We start from the raw sequence: 15472 nt of genomic DNA, 5'->3' as shown, positions 1-15472 counted from the left end.
ATTTCTGATCTGATCTTTATGATTTCTTTCCTTCTGCTAACTTTGGGTTTTTTTTGTTTTTCTTTCTCTAATTGTTTTAGGTGTAAGGTTCGAGTTTTTATTTGAGATGTTTCTTGTTTCTTGTGGTAGGATTGTATTGCTATAAACCTCCCTCTTAGAACTGCTTTTGCTGCATCCCATAGGTTTTGGGTCGTCGTGTTTTCATTGTCATTTGTTTCTAGGAATTTTTTGATTTCCTCGTTGATTTCTTCAGTGATTTCTTGGTTATTTAGTAGTGTATTGTTTAGCCTCCATGTGTTCGTATTTTTTACAGATTTTTTTCCTGTAATTGATACCTAGTCTCAGCATTGTGGTCGGAAAAGATACTTGATATGATTTCGATTTTCTTAAATTTGCCAAGGCTTGATTTGTGACCCAAGATATGATCTATCCTGGAGAATGTTCCATGAGCACTTGAGAAGAAAGTGTAATCTGCTGTTTCTGGATGGAATGTCCTATAAATATCAATTAAGCCCATCTTGTTTAATGTATCATTTAAAGCTTGTGTTTCCTTATTTATTTTCATTTTGGATGATCTGTCCATTGGTGAAAGTGGGGTGTTAAAGTCCCCTACTATTACTGTGTTACTGTCGATTTCCTGTTTTATGGCTGTTAGCATTTGCCTTATGTATTGAGGTGCTACTATGTTGGGTGCATAAATATTTACAATTGTTATATCTTCTTCTTGGATTGATCCCTTGATCATTATTTAGTGTCCTTCTTTGTCTCTTGTAATAATCTTTATTTTAAAGTCCAATTTGTCTGATATGAGAATTGCTACTCCAGCTTTCTTTTGATTTCCATTTGCATGGAATATCTTTTTCCATCCCCTCACTTTCAGTCTGTATGTGTCCCTAGGTCTGAAGTGGATCTCTTGTAGACAGCATATGTATGGGTCTTGTTTTTGTATCGATTCAGCCAGTCTATGTCTTTTGGTTGGAGCATTTAATCCATTTACATTTAAGGTAGTTATCGATATGTATGTTCCTATTACCATTTTCTTAATTGCTTTGGATTTTTTATTGTAAGTCTTTTCCTTCTCTTGTGTTTCCTGCCTAGAGAAGTTCCTTTAGCATTTGTTGTAGAGCTGGTCTGGTGGTGCTGAATTCTCTTAGCTTTTGCTTGTCTGTAAAGGTTTTAATTTCTCCGTTGAATCTTAATGAGATCATTGCTGGGTAGAGTAATCTTGGTTGTAGTTTTTTTTCCCTTTCATCACTTTAAATATGTCCTGCCACTCCCTTCTGGCTTGCAGAGTTTCTGCTGACAGATCAGCTGTTAACCTTATGGGGATTCCCTTGTATGTTAATTGTTGCTTTTCCCTTGCTGCTTTGAACATTTTTTCTTTGTATTTAATTTTTGATAGTTTGATTAATATCTGTCTTGGCATGTTTCTCCTTGGATTTATCCTGTATGGGACTCTCTGCACTTTCTGGACTTGACTTGACTATTTCCTTACCCATATTAGGGAAGTTTTCAACTATAATCTCTTCAAATATTTTCTCAGTCCCTTTTTTTTCCTCTTCTTCTTCTGGGACCCCTATCATTCGAATGTTGGTGCGTTTTTTTGTTGTCCCAGAGGTGTCTGAGACTGTGCTCAATTCTTTTCATTCTTTTCTTTATTCTGCTCTGCAGTAGTTATTTCCACTATTTTATCTTCCAGGTCACTTATCTGTTCTTCTGCCTCAGTTATTCTGCTATTGATTCCTTCTAGAAAATTTTTAATTTCATTTATTGTGTTTGTTTGCTCTTTAGGTCTTCTAGGTCCTTGTTAAACGTTTCTTGCATTTTCTCCATTCTATTTCCAAGATTTTGATCATCTTTACTGTCTTTACTCTGAATTCTTTTTCAGGTAGACGGCCTATTTCCTCTTCATTTGTTTGGTCTGGTGGGTTTTTACCTTGCTCCTTCATCTGCTGTGTATTTCTCTGTCTTCTCATTTTGCTTAACTTACTGTGTTTGGGGTCTCCTTTTCGCAGGCTGCAGGCTCATAGTTCCCGTTGTTTTTGGTGTTTGCTCCCAGTGGGTAAGGTTGGTTTAGTGGGTTGTGTAGGCTTCCTGGTGGAGGGGACTGGTGCCTGTGTTCTGGTGGGTGGGGTGGATCTTTTCTTTCTGGTGGGCAGGGCCACGTCCATTGGTGTGTTTTGGGGTGTCTGTGAACTTATTATGATTTTAGACAGCCTCTCTGCTAATGGGTGGGGTTGTGTTCCTGTCTTGCTAGTTGTTTGGCATAGGGTGTCTAGAACTGTAGCTTGCTGGTCGTTGAGTGGAGCTGGGTCTTAGCGTTGAGATGGAAATCTCTGGAAGAGCGTTCTCTGTTTGATATTATATGGGGCTGGGAGGTCTCTGGTGGACCAATGTCCTGAACTTGGCTCTCCCACCTCAGAGGCTCAGGCCTGACACCCGGCTAGAGCACCAAGACCCTGTAAGCCACTCGGCTCAGAAGAAAAGGTAGAAAAAATAAAAGAAAGAAAGAAAGAACAAATAAATAAATAAAAGTTATTAAAATAGAAAAAAATTATTAAAAGTAAAAACATTAAAAAGTAATAAAAAAAAGAGAGAAATAAGAGAGCAACCAAACCAAAAAACAAATCCACCAATGATAACAAGCGCTAAAAACTATACAAAGAAAAAAAAAAAAAAAGGACAGTCAGAACCCTAGGCCAAATGGCAAAAGAAAAGCTATACAGACAAAATCACACAAAGAAGCATATACCTACATACTCACAAAAAGAGAAAAAAGAAAAACAATATAAATATATATTAAAAAAAAGGAAGAGAGCAACCAAATCAATAAACAAATCTACCAATGATAATAAGCTCTAAATACTAAACTAAGATAAACATAAAACCAGAAAGAAATTGGATGCAGAAAGCAAACCCCAAGTCTACAGTTGCTCCCAAAGTCCACTGCCTCAATTTTGGGATGATTCATTGTCTATTCAGGTATTCCACAGATGCAGGGTACATCAAGTTGACTGAGGAGATTTAATCCGCTGCTCCTGAGGCTGCTGGGAGAGATTTCCCTTTCTCTTCTTTGTTCGCACAGCTCCTGGGGTTCAGCTTTGGATTTGGACCCGCCTCTGCATGTAGGTTATCTGAGGGTGCCTTTTGGGAAGTCTGAGGTCTTCTGCCAGCGTTCAGTACGTGTTCTGTAACAGTTGTTCTACATGTAGATGTAGTTTTGATGTATTTGTGGGGAGGAATTTGATCTCCATTTCTTACTCCTCTGCCATCTTGAAGGCACCCCGCAAGAAGAATGTTAAGAACATCTTTTCTAGAGAAAGGGTCTTGTTAGGTTTTCATATCACACAGCAATCTCTCACATATTGTTATGCACAGAGTAGTTACTCAAAAAACTTGTTGTATTGAATCACACTGAGTAATATAATATATGGTAAAACATCATTACAATAGGACTAGCCCAAACTTCATTGAAAAATCAGAGTTTATGGTGTATAAAAGTGATTAATAGTCTATCACATATAATTGAAAGTAACTTTCCTGTCAGATATGTTGTGTAACTAAGTCTCTCCACTCACTCAAGGGTGGGCATTTACTGGATGTCCTCTCTGTGCCAGGCACCATGCTAGGCTCTGTGCACAGAAAGGTAGGCAAGACAAAATGCTTCCCTTGCAGCCACACACAGCCTCATGGAGAAAGCCAACCAGAGAATGGACAGTTACAAAACGATGTGACACGGACTCTGACAGGTCCAGATTTTCTTTCCATCACATTCCTTTCTTTTTACTGCCAAGTTGATGAGGGTGTCTTGGTAAGGTAGAATAAAGAGGCAAAGGCTTTATCAGGATAATAATTAGCAAGAGAGGGGTTCATTTGTCTTAAAGGAAGAACCTGAAAGATTCAGGTTCCCCTGAGCATGAAAAATTATCCTGGCCTCAGAGACCTTGAGTGTACTCCTCAAGGATGGGGGCACTCAGCAATGGAGCCCTGACCCTGGGGAGAGGCAGGATGGGGTAGAAAAGACCAGCAAAGGGGAAGGGGATGCAGTGTAGACGCGAGGAGGAAAGGGACTCCTGGATTTTCACAGGGGCGGATTCTGCATGGAATGATATGGTGGGAAAAATAAAGAAATACCATCAGTGTCCACAAGTGAGACTGATACCCTCTTAGATGCTGGAGGCATCAATGATGGTTACTGCTGTAGTGGAGGTGTGCTCAGTGTCCCACAGGGCCTGATTCTGCATGGAATGACATGGTGAGAAAAATAAAGAAATACCATCAGTGTCCACACGTGAGACTGATACCCTCTTAGATGTTGGGGGCATGAATGATGGTTATTGCTGTAGTGGAGGTGTGCTCAGTGTCCCAGAGGGACCCATGGGATGAGGAAAGGAAAGGTTGCCTAGGTCAGGCTACACAGCAGATGTGGGGAGGGTGATAGAGGTAGGAGAAAATGGTTTGAAATCTGAAAATTGTTCAGTAAGGCTTCAGAACAGACCACATGTCCATAGAAGCTGACCCCATTGCACGACTTTCTTATTAAATGACAATCAGTCAATAACCATGATTGTTCTTACCCTCGACAGACTTGGGGGGCAGGAAGTACAGCTCAGTGCTGAGCAGAAGATGCTCCCTTTGAGGATGAAGAAAAAAAGAGAGGGTGGGCTGAGCTGTCCTCCTCGGGGATAGAGCCCACAGGTGACAGAGATTTGTAATAGTCATCTTCCCCATCAAGCACTTTGATTTGGCTGCAACAAAGGAAAGAGTTTCAGCAGAAAAAGAAAACAAGTGCAGCAGTCATCAATGGGGCAGCTTAAGTTGTGTGAGTACTTGGAACAGGGTTGGGCCCCAACACTGAGTTGGGGGGGCAGCTTATGGTAGCTCAGGGTCCCCCAGCCTGGAGGAACTGGCGTCTGATCCACAAAGCCTTTCACATCTAGGTCACACACTAATAATGGGCCCAATTTAGTGGTATCTGGAAACTGTAATCATATTACAACTTAATTTATGAGAATTAACTTGTCTGATTCCCTCTCGATGAGAAAGTTCCCTTCCTGACCTTCTTTAGTTCTCAGACTAGTACCAATTACCTACCTCACTCCTATTCTTTTTTTTTTTTTTTACATCTGTACCTTTTTTTTTTTAACATCTTTATTGGAGTATAATTGCTTTACAATGGTGTGTTAGCTTCTGCTGTATAACAAAGTGAATCAGTTATACATATACATATGTCCCCACATCTCTTCCCTCTTGCATCTCCCTCCCTCCCACCCTCCCTATCCTACCCCTCTAGGTGGTCACAAAGCAACGAGCTGATCTCCCTGTGCTATGCAGCTGCTTCCCACTAGCTATCTATTTTACATTTGGTAGTGTATATATGTCCATGCCACTCTCTCACTTTGTCCCAGCTTACCCTTCCCCCTCCCCATATCCTCAAGTCCATTCCCTAGTAGGTCTGCATCTTTATTCCTGTCTTGCCCCTAGGTTCCTCATGACCATTTTTTTTTTTGATTCCATATATATGTGTTAGCATACTGTATTTGTTTTTCTCTTTCTGACTTACTTCACTCTGTATGACAGACTCTAGGTCCATCCACCTCACTACAAATAACTCAATTTCATTTCTTTTTATGGCTGAGTAATATTCCATTGTATATATGTGCCACATCTTCTTTATCCATTCATCCGATGATGGACACTTAGGTTGCTTCCATGTCCTGGCTATTGTAAATAGAGCTGCAATGAACATTGTGGTACATGACTCTGTTTTTTTTTTTTTTTTTTTAAAGGTCAAGTTTTGTTTTTTGTTTTTTTTAAAATTTATTTATGGCTGTGTTGTGTCTTCGTTTCTGTGCGAGGGCTTTCTCTAGTTGCGGCAAGCGGGGGCCACTCTTCATCACGGTGCGCGGGCCTCTCACTATCGCGGCCTCTCTTGCTGCGGAGCACAGGCTCCAGACGCGCAGGCTCAGCAATTGTGGCTCACGGGCCCAGTTGCTCCGTGGCATGTAGGATCTTCCCAGACCAGGGCTCGAACCCGTGTCGCCCGCATTGGCAGGCAGACTCTCAACCACTGCGCCACCAGGGAAGCCCCATGACTCTTTTTGAATTATGGTTTTCTCTGGTTATATGCCCAGTAGTGGGATTGCTGGCTCACATGGTAATTCTATTTTTAGTTTTTTAAGGAACCTCCATACTGTTCTCTATAGTGGCTGTATCAATTTACATTCCCACCAACAGTGCAAGAGGATTCCCTTTTCTCCACACCCTCTCCAGCATTTATTGTTTGTAGATTTTTTGATGATGGCCACTCTGACCAGTCTCACTCCTATTCTTAATCGAGATTCTAACAGGCAAATCAGCCACAAACTCCGTAGTGTCCCTGGCTAACCACTGGGGGAAATTTTCCTTTGTGCACCTTTAAGGTCCACGGGTAGGGGAATGTGGGGGAAGGGGCCTATTTGCACTGCATGGAGTGCTCTGATTTGTGGGATTTATACAGCCTGATTTATACAGCCTGATACATGTCTCAAATTATGAGGACAGTACAATTTCCTAGGATAATTATGAAAAATAACATTTGCCTTTTGGTGGGAATTTCAGTCTTTTCAGACAGAATAGACTCAAGTTTTGTATACTTGCTACTGTGAAAAGTAGTTTCCAGTGTCAATAATAGTGGTGATATCCCCATTGCATATTTTTAGAAGCCTCTCTGGAAAGTTTTGCATTTTCTATAATATCACAAAGGACCCCTTCTGTTTACAGTTGCTTAGAACTAAGAAGACAGATATTTACCCAAGTTTTCTTGGCTTCCTCTTGCTCCCTTGATATTCTAGAGTTCCCTGTGGAGAGGGCCAAGAACACACAGTCAAAGCAAAGCAGCAAGTCGTTAATTTTTAATTCAAAGTGATTTTGTGTTGAATGCAAGCAGATGCTGATAATATCAGAAGTCACAGCATAATTTTTTTGATCAAAGGGCTCAAGTGAGCCTGATGAAGCATGCATCTTGCTCGTCTTTGATAAACCACATCAATTATTCACCGTGAAGGCAGACATCCTGACATGAAAGCAACAGATAAAGGGCCTAAGCACATGTTCAAGAGGAGAGTATAAGAGAGTGGGGGCGGGGCTGGAGGGGCTGGAACAGGTATTAATAACAGAATTATTAACTGGAAACAAAGCCAGTGGAACAGCTTTATGGCCACTTTGAACTCACATTTAACTGGTTATAGTACATGGTGTCCTCAGGACTACTCAACATTTTGGGCTGCTGACATCTTCGGTGAGGTGTTCGCTGCTTCTGTGCAAGACCATTTTCTGAATCTGCAACAGGATAGCAAAACTTTACTGTAAAGCATCTGAGGTTTTGAGAAAACTGAGTGTAAAATTGCTCATCGCATAAATGCACTTACCAGAAACTCTGTCCTGTTTTAACGGGCATGTTAGACCTTTGCTAATATTAGGAGAAATATCATGCTAAACACACACACACACACACACACACACACACAGACTGCTAAGTGTAAACAAGGGCAGCTGTCGGGACTTTGCCTTCATCTTTCTTATCTAGTCAGCAGTCAAGAGTGACGGAAAGCAAATTGGTTTGTCCATGCTGGTGAAGTAGAGGTTGGTCATCAGCCTTTGTAGAGTAGAGAATGCCCTCTTGGTGAGATAACTCAGTTAAGGCAATGAAGGCAATCTGGGGCAGTTTGCACCACATCCTACAGTGAGAGTTCAAAGACATCTGGAGCACACACACTCTTGGGTAGATGAGAAGCAAACCTTTTGGTGGGATACATTTTGGGGGGATACATTTTGGAGGGCAAATGGCTTGAGCTAGTATTTTCTGAAATGCTTTGAACAATGCCACTGATCCATGCAGTCTCTGGAGGTAGTGTAAAGGAGAAGGGGAAAGGATGATTGCACGATTTCACGGAGCAGCCTCTCCGTGTTAGTCCTGATTTTGGAACCCTGGACCAAGACTGTACTAGAAATTAAGAAACCACAGGTCCAACAAAGTCATGATTTATTTCCCTTCCAAGCAGATGATTTTCGTGAAATCTGCTGTCCTTTTGGCACTATATCTGAATCAGGATTCAGCAGTTCTAACTTCTTGCCAACACACACGCGCGCGCACGCGCGCGCGTGCCTGCACGCACGCATACACAGCTGCCATAAAATATTGCTCATGAATGTCATGGTTTGGAAAAGACATATCACTTTCTTGGATCAAGGGTATACCATAAACTAATTATTTATAAAAAAGAGTTGGAGCTTTGTATTTGGAATCATAGTTTGATTTCATTAGAGATTCCTACTACACAAGGAAATTCTGGGGGAATTTTCTAAGTGAAGAATGACTCAGCAAGGACCATAATGAATAGTGAATTATCAATTTCCTAAGTATGAAGTTTTGCATCTTTTTTTTTTGAATTGAAACATATCTATGTTTGAACAAGACTATTAGAACCATACAGGACTTTAGGAACCATCCATTCTAAATACCTATTTTTTCACAAAAGGAAAAAATGAATGACACAACCCAGTTCAAGTGGCAGAGTGGGGACCCAACCCTAGATCTCTTACCTCCTGTTCTAGCAGTTAAAAAAAACTACAGCATATTGTCTTTCTTAATAAAAGAATTTTAAAAAGTCAAATTTAAGTAAAAGTAAGCTCCATGAAAAAATATTAATTAGCATAGCCAAGTGATGGTGCTTGCAGAAGGTTCCAGTAACCTTAACAGACATCCCTGTCCACATCTTCAGGAACTGTGCAGAGAACAGGATTCCAGACTCTTGTACTGGCATCATCCTCAGAGTACAAGGAATCCAGAATTGATAAGGGTACTTTCTGATAGTTCCAACATACCTACCTCCATACGCTTTGTGAAGTTCATATTCTGTAATATGGTAGAACATGAGGTTGTGAGGTTCTTTTATGTTATCTCCTCTGATTCATAGATTAATGAACAGAAGCATCTAGAGTTAAGGTTGCTGGTGTGAGCATGCAATGGAGATCTGACATCTACTCCCTCTTAGACTTTCTACTATTACAGGAATTCCAAACTTGACAACTCAAAAGACTGATCTTAAATAGTTTTGGGGTTCAGCTGATGTTCAGCCCCATTCGGTTGGACTTTATGTAAAGTTTACAATTGATCAGAAGCTTTTATTTTATATTCTCAACTGGGAATGCTTACTATAAGACGTGGTTCTCAAGTTTTGCCCTTGATGAACTTGCTGTTTCATAGGTGGGTGTTCTTTTCCTGACTCTTAGAAAGAATTCAGTTATTGGATTGAATTTTCCCTATTTTAACATTTCCCATAAATTAAGACAAATTGTTGGTATCTGGTGGTATCTATACCATACTAGAATCTAATGTAAACTGGTGTCTGATTTAGCATCAAATTTTAATTTTCATTATTTTAACTTTAATATCTCCATATTTCATGATGTTTTGCAAGAAGTGCCACAGCTTCCAGGTGCTTCGCCATTGGAACAAATCTGAGTATCACTGATATATGATCGATCACAAGCAACCAAATAAATAATTGGGAAATGAATCATTATTCAATTACTGCTCTTGGAACAACTGGATAGCAATATGCAAAAAATGTAACTTAAATATAGACCTTATAAAACTTATTCTATATGTAAGGAACTTTGCTCAGTATTGTAGGGAAGACAAAAAGAAAAAAGACAAGGTCCCTGCCTTCAGTCTAATAGAGGACATTGAGTCTTAAGAGGTTAAGTGACTTGCCTAAGGCCATAGCTATTGCTGTTGGACACAAACTAATTTTTTTTAATTCTAAATCTTTTACTTTTCTCAATATACTTCTTGATTCTCACCAGCCACAATAAATTCCAGATGAGCTATATAGTTAAACATTTTAAACATTCCCATAAAAACTTTAGAAGGAAATGAAATAGACTATATATCTTAAATGTGGAAGGAGATATTAGGGACAAGGATGGGTTCAATTATATTAAAGTAAAATATTCTATATGATGGACAGTAACAAAACCTTAAGATGAAAGAAAGTGCAATAGAAAGATAAAAACAAATTTAAAAATATAGACACAAAAGTCTATTATCCATAATGTGGAAAGGCTGAGGCAAGAGAAAGATGGAGAAATATTAATACATGTTGAAATACAATTATGAAATGAGATATTGAAAAACATTCAGCCACCTTGACAAAGAGCTTCAATTAAAACAATTACTACTGTCTTTCTATTAATTAGGATAAATCAAAAAGTAAAAAGACAATGTGGGAGAGGCCCCAGGTACACAGATGAGTCCATAGGCTCCACTTCTCCTGAAGTTACCTGACAATAGATAACAAAAGCTAAGCAACTTGTTCCAAGGAACATGTCCCAACAAAGTAAACCAAAAGAGAAAAAAATACCATTTGTATGAAGATGGATATAATACTTTAACAGAAAAAAGCTAGAAGCAATACTTTCTTTAACAGAAAAAAGCTAGAAACATGATAAATATTTGATAATTGGGGACAAGTTAACTCTGAGATATAAATATGATGTCATACCATGAAGACACCAATGAGGATAAATATGGGTATGATACTGATAGATGAAAATTCAAAATTCAGAAAAAGAAGCAAATACAAAATAGCATATGGCACACTGATTAAATCTAAATATGTGTGCACTTTGAGAAGTTTGTCATGATTTTTTCCCTTAAAAATTTAAAAATAAAAAATTAATGAGGCATGTAGGACAAGAATTATGATTTCTTTCAATATATAAAGAAACTATAGGTAACAAAGGCTAAATCTGTAAGTGGCAGAGTGGAAGCTTAACCCCTGTCTTTTGGCTCTTGAGCCAGTCAGTTTGCTCATAGGAGATACAAAACAATAGGGTTATCTGGCACTTTCTTAGTTCATTTGACTAGTTTATGTAGATAAGCTGGGCAGTTCAAGTTTGAAGATATACATTAGAATATGAGTTATTACTTTGAAGACAATGATGTTCATATTCTGTAAGTAGCCAACTTCCGTTTCACACAAATATTTGTAAGCCAAGCCAAATTCTCCAGTTTGTAATACTCTGGGTGCTACCTACCTGTTGTGCTTTTTAAAAGTATATCATATCATGAATACCAGTTTGAACTTAACATAGGTTCTCTTTCCTTTCAGGAATCCCTGTACATTTCTTTTTCCCCTGCACTTTTTGATTTCATAGTTGAGACCTTGAACACACCCTTCTCTTCTGAGCTGTCACAGAACTCTATAATAACCTGGAGATATATGGAGAGAGTTTCAAGAGCACCAGGAAATGCATACTCCTTATTCCCTAATTCCAGATCATTGTGTGGAGGCACAATTAGCCAAGTCCTTGGTGAGAGACAAATGGCTGAATTTAGTTGATGGCTTTGTTCCGTAACTTTAAACAACTGGTTTGGAAATTTAATATTTCAATTTTCTTTATTGAACATCCAGGTATATCCAAACTAGAGTTGCCAGATCAAATACAGGGTACCCAGTTAAATTTGAATTTCAGATAAACAACCAATACCTTCTGAGTGTAAGTATATATTCAGAACACACTTATATTAAAAAGTGATTGGTTGTTTATCTGAAATTCATACCTAGCCAGGTGTACTTTTTTCCCCCTAAATCTGGCAACCCTAATTCAAACACAATTTTAAGTTACAAATGAGGCTTTTTGTTTTCTCCCAGGGTCTCAGAGATGAAGAAGGAAATGACTTCCTTTACTCTAGTTGACTTGCTGAGTTACAGCTATTCTGGCCACAAATGCTCTTGCCTAACATTGTCTCCTAACACTTAGTTTCACTTTCCATCACCCATTACAGATGTGCCAGTTCTGGTAAATTTCCTAGCTGGGCTTGCAGCGGGGGAAGGACAACCACAGGGACGGCAGGATGGCACATGCAGCCCAAATATTCCCCGTCCTGGGTGGGACAGTATGGATTCCAGGTCCCTGAGGAGTGGACAGGCAGTGAGCAGGGTTCTTGGGAGAGGGCATACTGGGAGAGCCATAGTCTTTGTACCATCCTTGAGGGCCTCTGCAGACATGGATACCTTCTGAGCAGTATGACTGCTGATCTGATTGCCATTTTGTGGATGAGGCATTCCCAGGGTCACTTGCCAAGTAAAACATCCTCTTGAGCCCTTGAGGCAAACAGTGTTCAGTGTTCTAGATTTACAGACGGCAAATCCTACATAGAGTTACGAGATATACCCTACTTAGGGTCATTTTCTTCACACTACAGCAGATGTTCCGCTTTTTAAAATACCAGTGCTCAGATCAGGACCGTGATAGATCGATCTATCTATCTATCTCATATATATATATATATATAACATATATTTTATCTCCTTAGGTGGTTCTAATGTGCAGCCATGGCTGAGAGACACGGTACTAGACCATCTTAAATCTTCCCTTCCCAATAAGAACCACACTGGCAGAAAGTCTGCAATAATCTGCACTACCTTAAAAATGCAGTCTTTGGAAAATTACAGAATTATGAAATCTATGGAATTAGGGTTGCCAGATTTAGGGAAAAAAAAAGACACCGAGCTAGATTTGAATTTCAGATTAACAACCAGTGTGTTGTAAAGCATTTGCTCCTGATCTGCTGAGGCACGGGCTATGTCAGGGATGCGCAGAGCCCTGACAGGGAGTAGAAGGGGAGAAATTATGTCTGGGAGTGCAAGTTTTCAATTTTAGGTTATGACATGGAGGATGATACCCTCTGTGGTTAGGCTCCTTGCTTTTATATCTAAGGGGCCTGAAGCCCAGGGAGCTCGGGCCCCTCTGCTGGTCTCCCCTCAGAGCCTAGCCTTGGACTCAGGTCTTTTGATTCAAACCTCAAGGCCTAGGCCATGGCCTCTATTACGATGCTTTTTCTTTAAATGAGACATTCTTATAAGTTTTCACCTTACCACATCTAACTTCAGGAGGGACGAAGGAATTCAGTAGGCTTTTGTAAAACACACACACACAACCAGAAAGAGAGATTTTCTCCTGGGGTGCATGTAATTCAGATCTTCCTTTCTAAGATGAAAGGAAAGCTACAAATTTTCCCAGTTGCCATGTTATGTCATGAACAATCTACTTCAAAACTGCAAAATTGCTACAAAGAAAACATCCCCGAGTTAAATTAGTGCCTGTGGAAGATGGTGGAGTTATAAATTTTCTATACGGAATTTTCCCCTTATTAGTTAGGGAAGTGGTAGTAACTTCCACTGAAACGATTTCACAGCTCAGGTCCTGGCACACACTCAACAAACAATGAATGAATGAATGAATGAATGAATGAATGGTTACTATTCATCATTCTTGTTAAGGTCTGTTGCATCTCTGTGGTCCACTCTTTGTTTCTGTCAATTGGAATATTATTGCCAAGGACTTTCTTATCCTGGGACATCTCTGGGGAACCTTAGTCTACCAAGGAGGGGGATGAAATTGGCCTTTTAAAAACAAGGTTCATTAAGTATTTTTTTCTTAATATCCTTTCAATACTTTTTCTAGGAATATGTATTCACTTTTTTAGCCAAAAAAACCAAAACCAAAACTTAGTCCATTCATCTAATTTGTTACCACTTTTCCCCACACTTAACAATAAAGTCATAAATGTTTTCCCATGATTTAATCTACTTTAAAAATAGTATTATACTTTTAGAGTTACATTTTTTAAAGTAATGAATGAACATGATGTTCAAATAAGTTAAGCAGTGAAAAAAAAAAAACCCAATCCCATTCCCATAACAGTAGCAAATGATGGAACAAGTTTCTTATCTGTCTTCCAGTTTAGTCTAAATGGCATCATTTCTAATAGTTGCATGCTATTTCATTTTATGAATGAACCGTGATTAACTTATACAATTCCCTGTTTTGGGCATGGAAGTTGTTTCCAATGTTTTTCTCTAATAAGCAGTGCTATGAGGAACATACTTATAGTTTGATCTTTGATAATTCACATTATTTTCTTAGGATAAATCCCTAGAAATGGAATTACTGGCTTAAGACTATACATATTTTAAAAACTTACAAATTATTTCCAACTGCCTTCTAGGAAGTGGGTAGCAAAGTACACTTCTACCACCTGTACCTGAGATTACCTGTTTTTGAAGGCCTTCACCAGCATGGGTCAGCATCTTTAAGAAAAAGCCTGACAATTCAATAGGTGAAAAAATGGCACGTCATTTGTTTTGATTTGCATTTCATTGATTACTTGAGAGGGTAAGTGCCCTTCCTTTCCCCCTTCCCATGTTATTAGCCTTGTGTTTCAGGATTCCTCTTGAGTTGGAAGTAGCAGCAAAGTTCAAAGGTCCCGGCTGAACCTAAAAAGGATGGAACTAGTTGCCTGTCTGGTGTGAAAGGATGAGAGGTCCCATTGGCTAATAGGTGTAGAGATGCCCATTTTTCAAAATTACCATGTTGTGGGAAAGTATTTCTCAAACTTCTGCATTCATCTGCCACCTAAGTATTTTTTGCTATATTCGAGACACCTGTACTATTCTTTATTTAATATTTTAAAAATCAGCCAATTTCTTTTCCTCTTAAATACATTTCTTTAAAAATGAAACTACTACTGTAAAGGGAAAACACGTGTCATTTGCCATAAATAGAAGTAAACCATAAAGTAAATACAGTAAGAACAAAACAATATTCTCACAGCTGAGCTAGGTTCTGTTTCCCAGAGAACATTCTGGGCTTCTTAAAGTTTTGTTAAAAAGACAGGTGAGTAAATGTGAGAGGAATTTAAGACATACTAATATCACTATGACTTTCTCCTTAACCTGAAGAATTTAAACTGAGGACTGTAAAAGGAGTAACTTTCTTCTACACAATTCAGTGTTATTTAAGGTCACATCCACACACCATGTAAAATCAACTTGCAGACCACCAGAGGTCCATGTCCCACACTTTGAGAAACATGAATGTTACAGAAGAAAAAAAAAGTCAGAAAAACCTGACTAAGAATCCCATCTCTAGCACTTGTTAGAAGTCTGAACTCACTGATGATGATCACGCAAGTAAGGCTGTAGTGAGGATGACAGATAATGTATGAAAAGAGAAAGCGTGGCACCCGAGGCAGAGCCTAAGGGGTTGTAGTGATTCTTGTTATATGAGAGTGATTCTCCATCCTGGTTGTACATTAGTATCACCTGAAGGCCTTTTGAAAAATACTGACGCCTCAGCCTTATCCCTGGAGATCCTAATTCAGTTGGTTAGGGTTAGGTCTCTGGCATTTTTATTGTTTAAAAAATGACCCTCCCCCTTTCAGATGATTTTAATTTGTAGCCAGGGTTGGAAAAACCAGAGATTTAACTCTTTCCTAAGAGCTTAGGTTGATTTTGCAGATTAGCTAGCTGCATCTTGAAAAGTTGGCCTAGGGTCAGAGAGGTTTTGAGATGGCAGAAGGAATTCTGGGAAGGGGAAGCATCTCCAATAGAGCTCCCGGCATCATCAAGCATTTTCTTTG

At 39.2% G+C, this 15472-nt stretch overlaps 1 protein-coding gene across 1 annotated transcript in view; it reads right to left on the bottom strand.

Annotated features, from left to right (window-relative positions):
* MYO3B (myosin IIIB) overlaps positions 1–15472 on the bottom strand; it is a 638187-nt gene that overhangs the window by 49092 nt on the left and 573623 nt on the right. Inside the window, exons 33-35 of the mRNA XM_082465327.1 lie at positions 7214–7320; positions 6793–6839; positions 4578–4748 (exon numbers count right to left, since the gene is read on the bottom strand). Of these exons, the coding sequence (XP_082321453.1) occupies positions 4610–4748; positions 6793–6839; positions 7214–7320 (293 nt within the window). The 3' untranslated portion in view covers positions 4578–4609. The remainder of the gene's footprint in view (positions 1–4577; positions 4749–6792; positions 6840–7213; positions 7321–15472) is intronic.

Source organism: Balaenoptera physalus (assembly GCF_965194825.1).
Source record: "Balaenoptera physalus genome assembly, chromosome: 6".
Taxonomy (NCBI): Eukaryota; Metazoa; Chordata; class Mammalia; order Artiodactyla; family Balaenopteridae; genus Balaenoptera; species Balaenoptera physalus.
The sequence above is the reverse complement of the archived record's forward strand: the minus strand, read 5'-3'. Positions and strand labels throughout refer to the sequence as shown.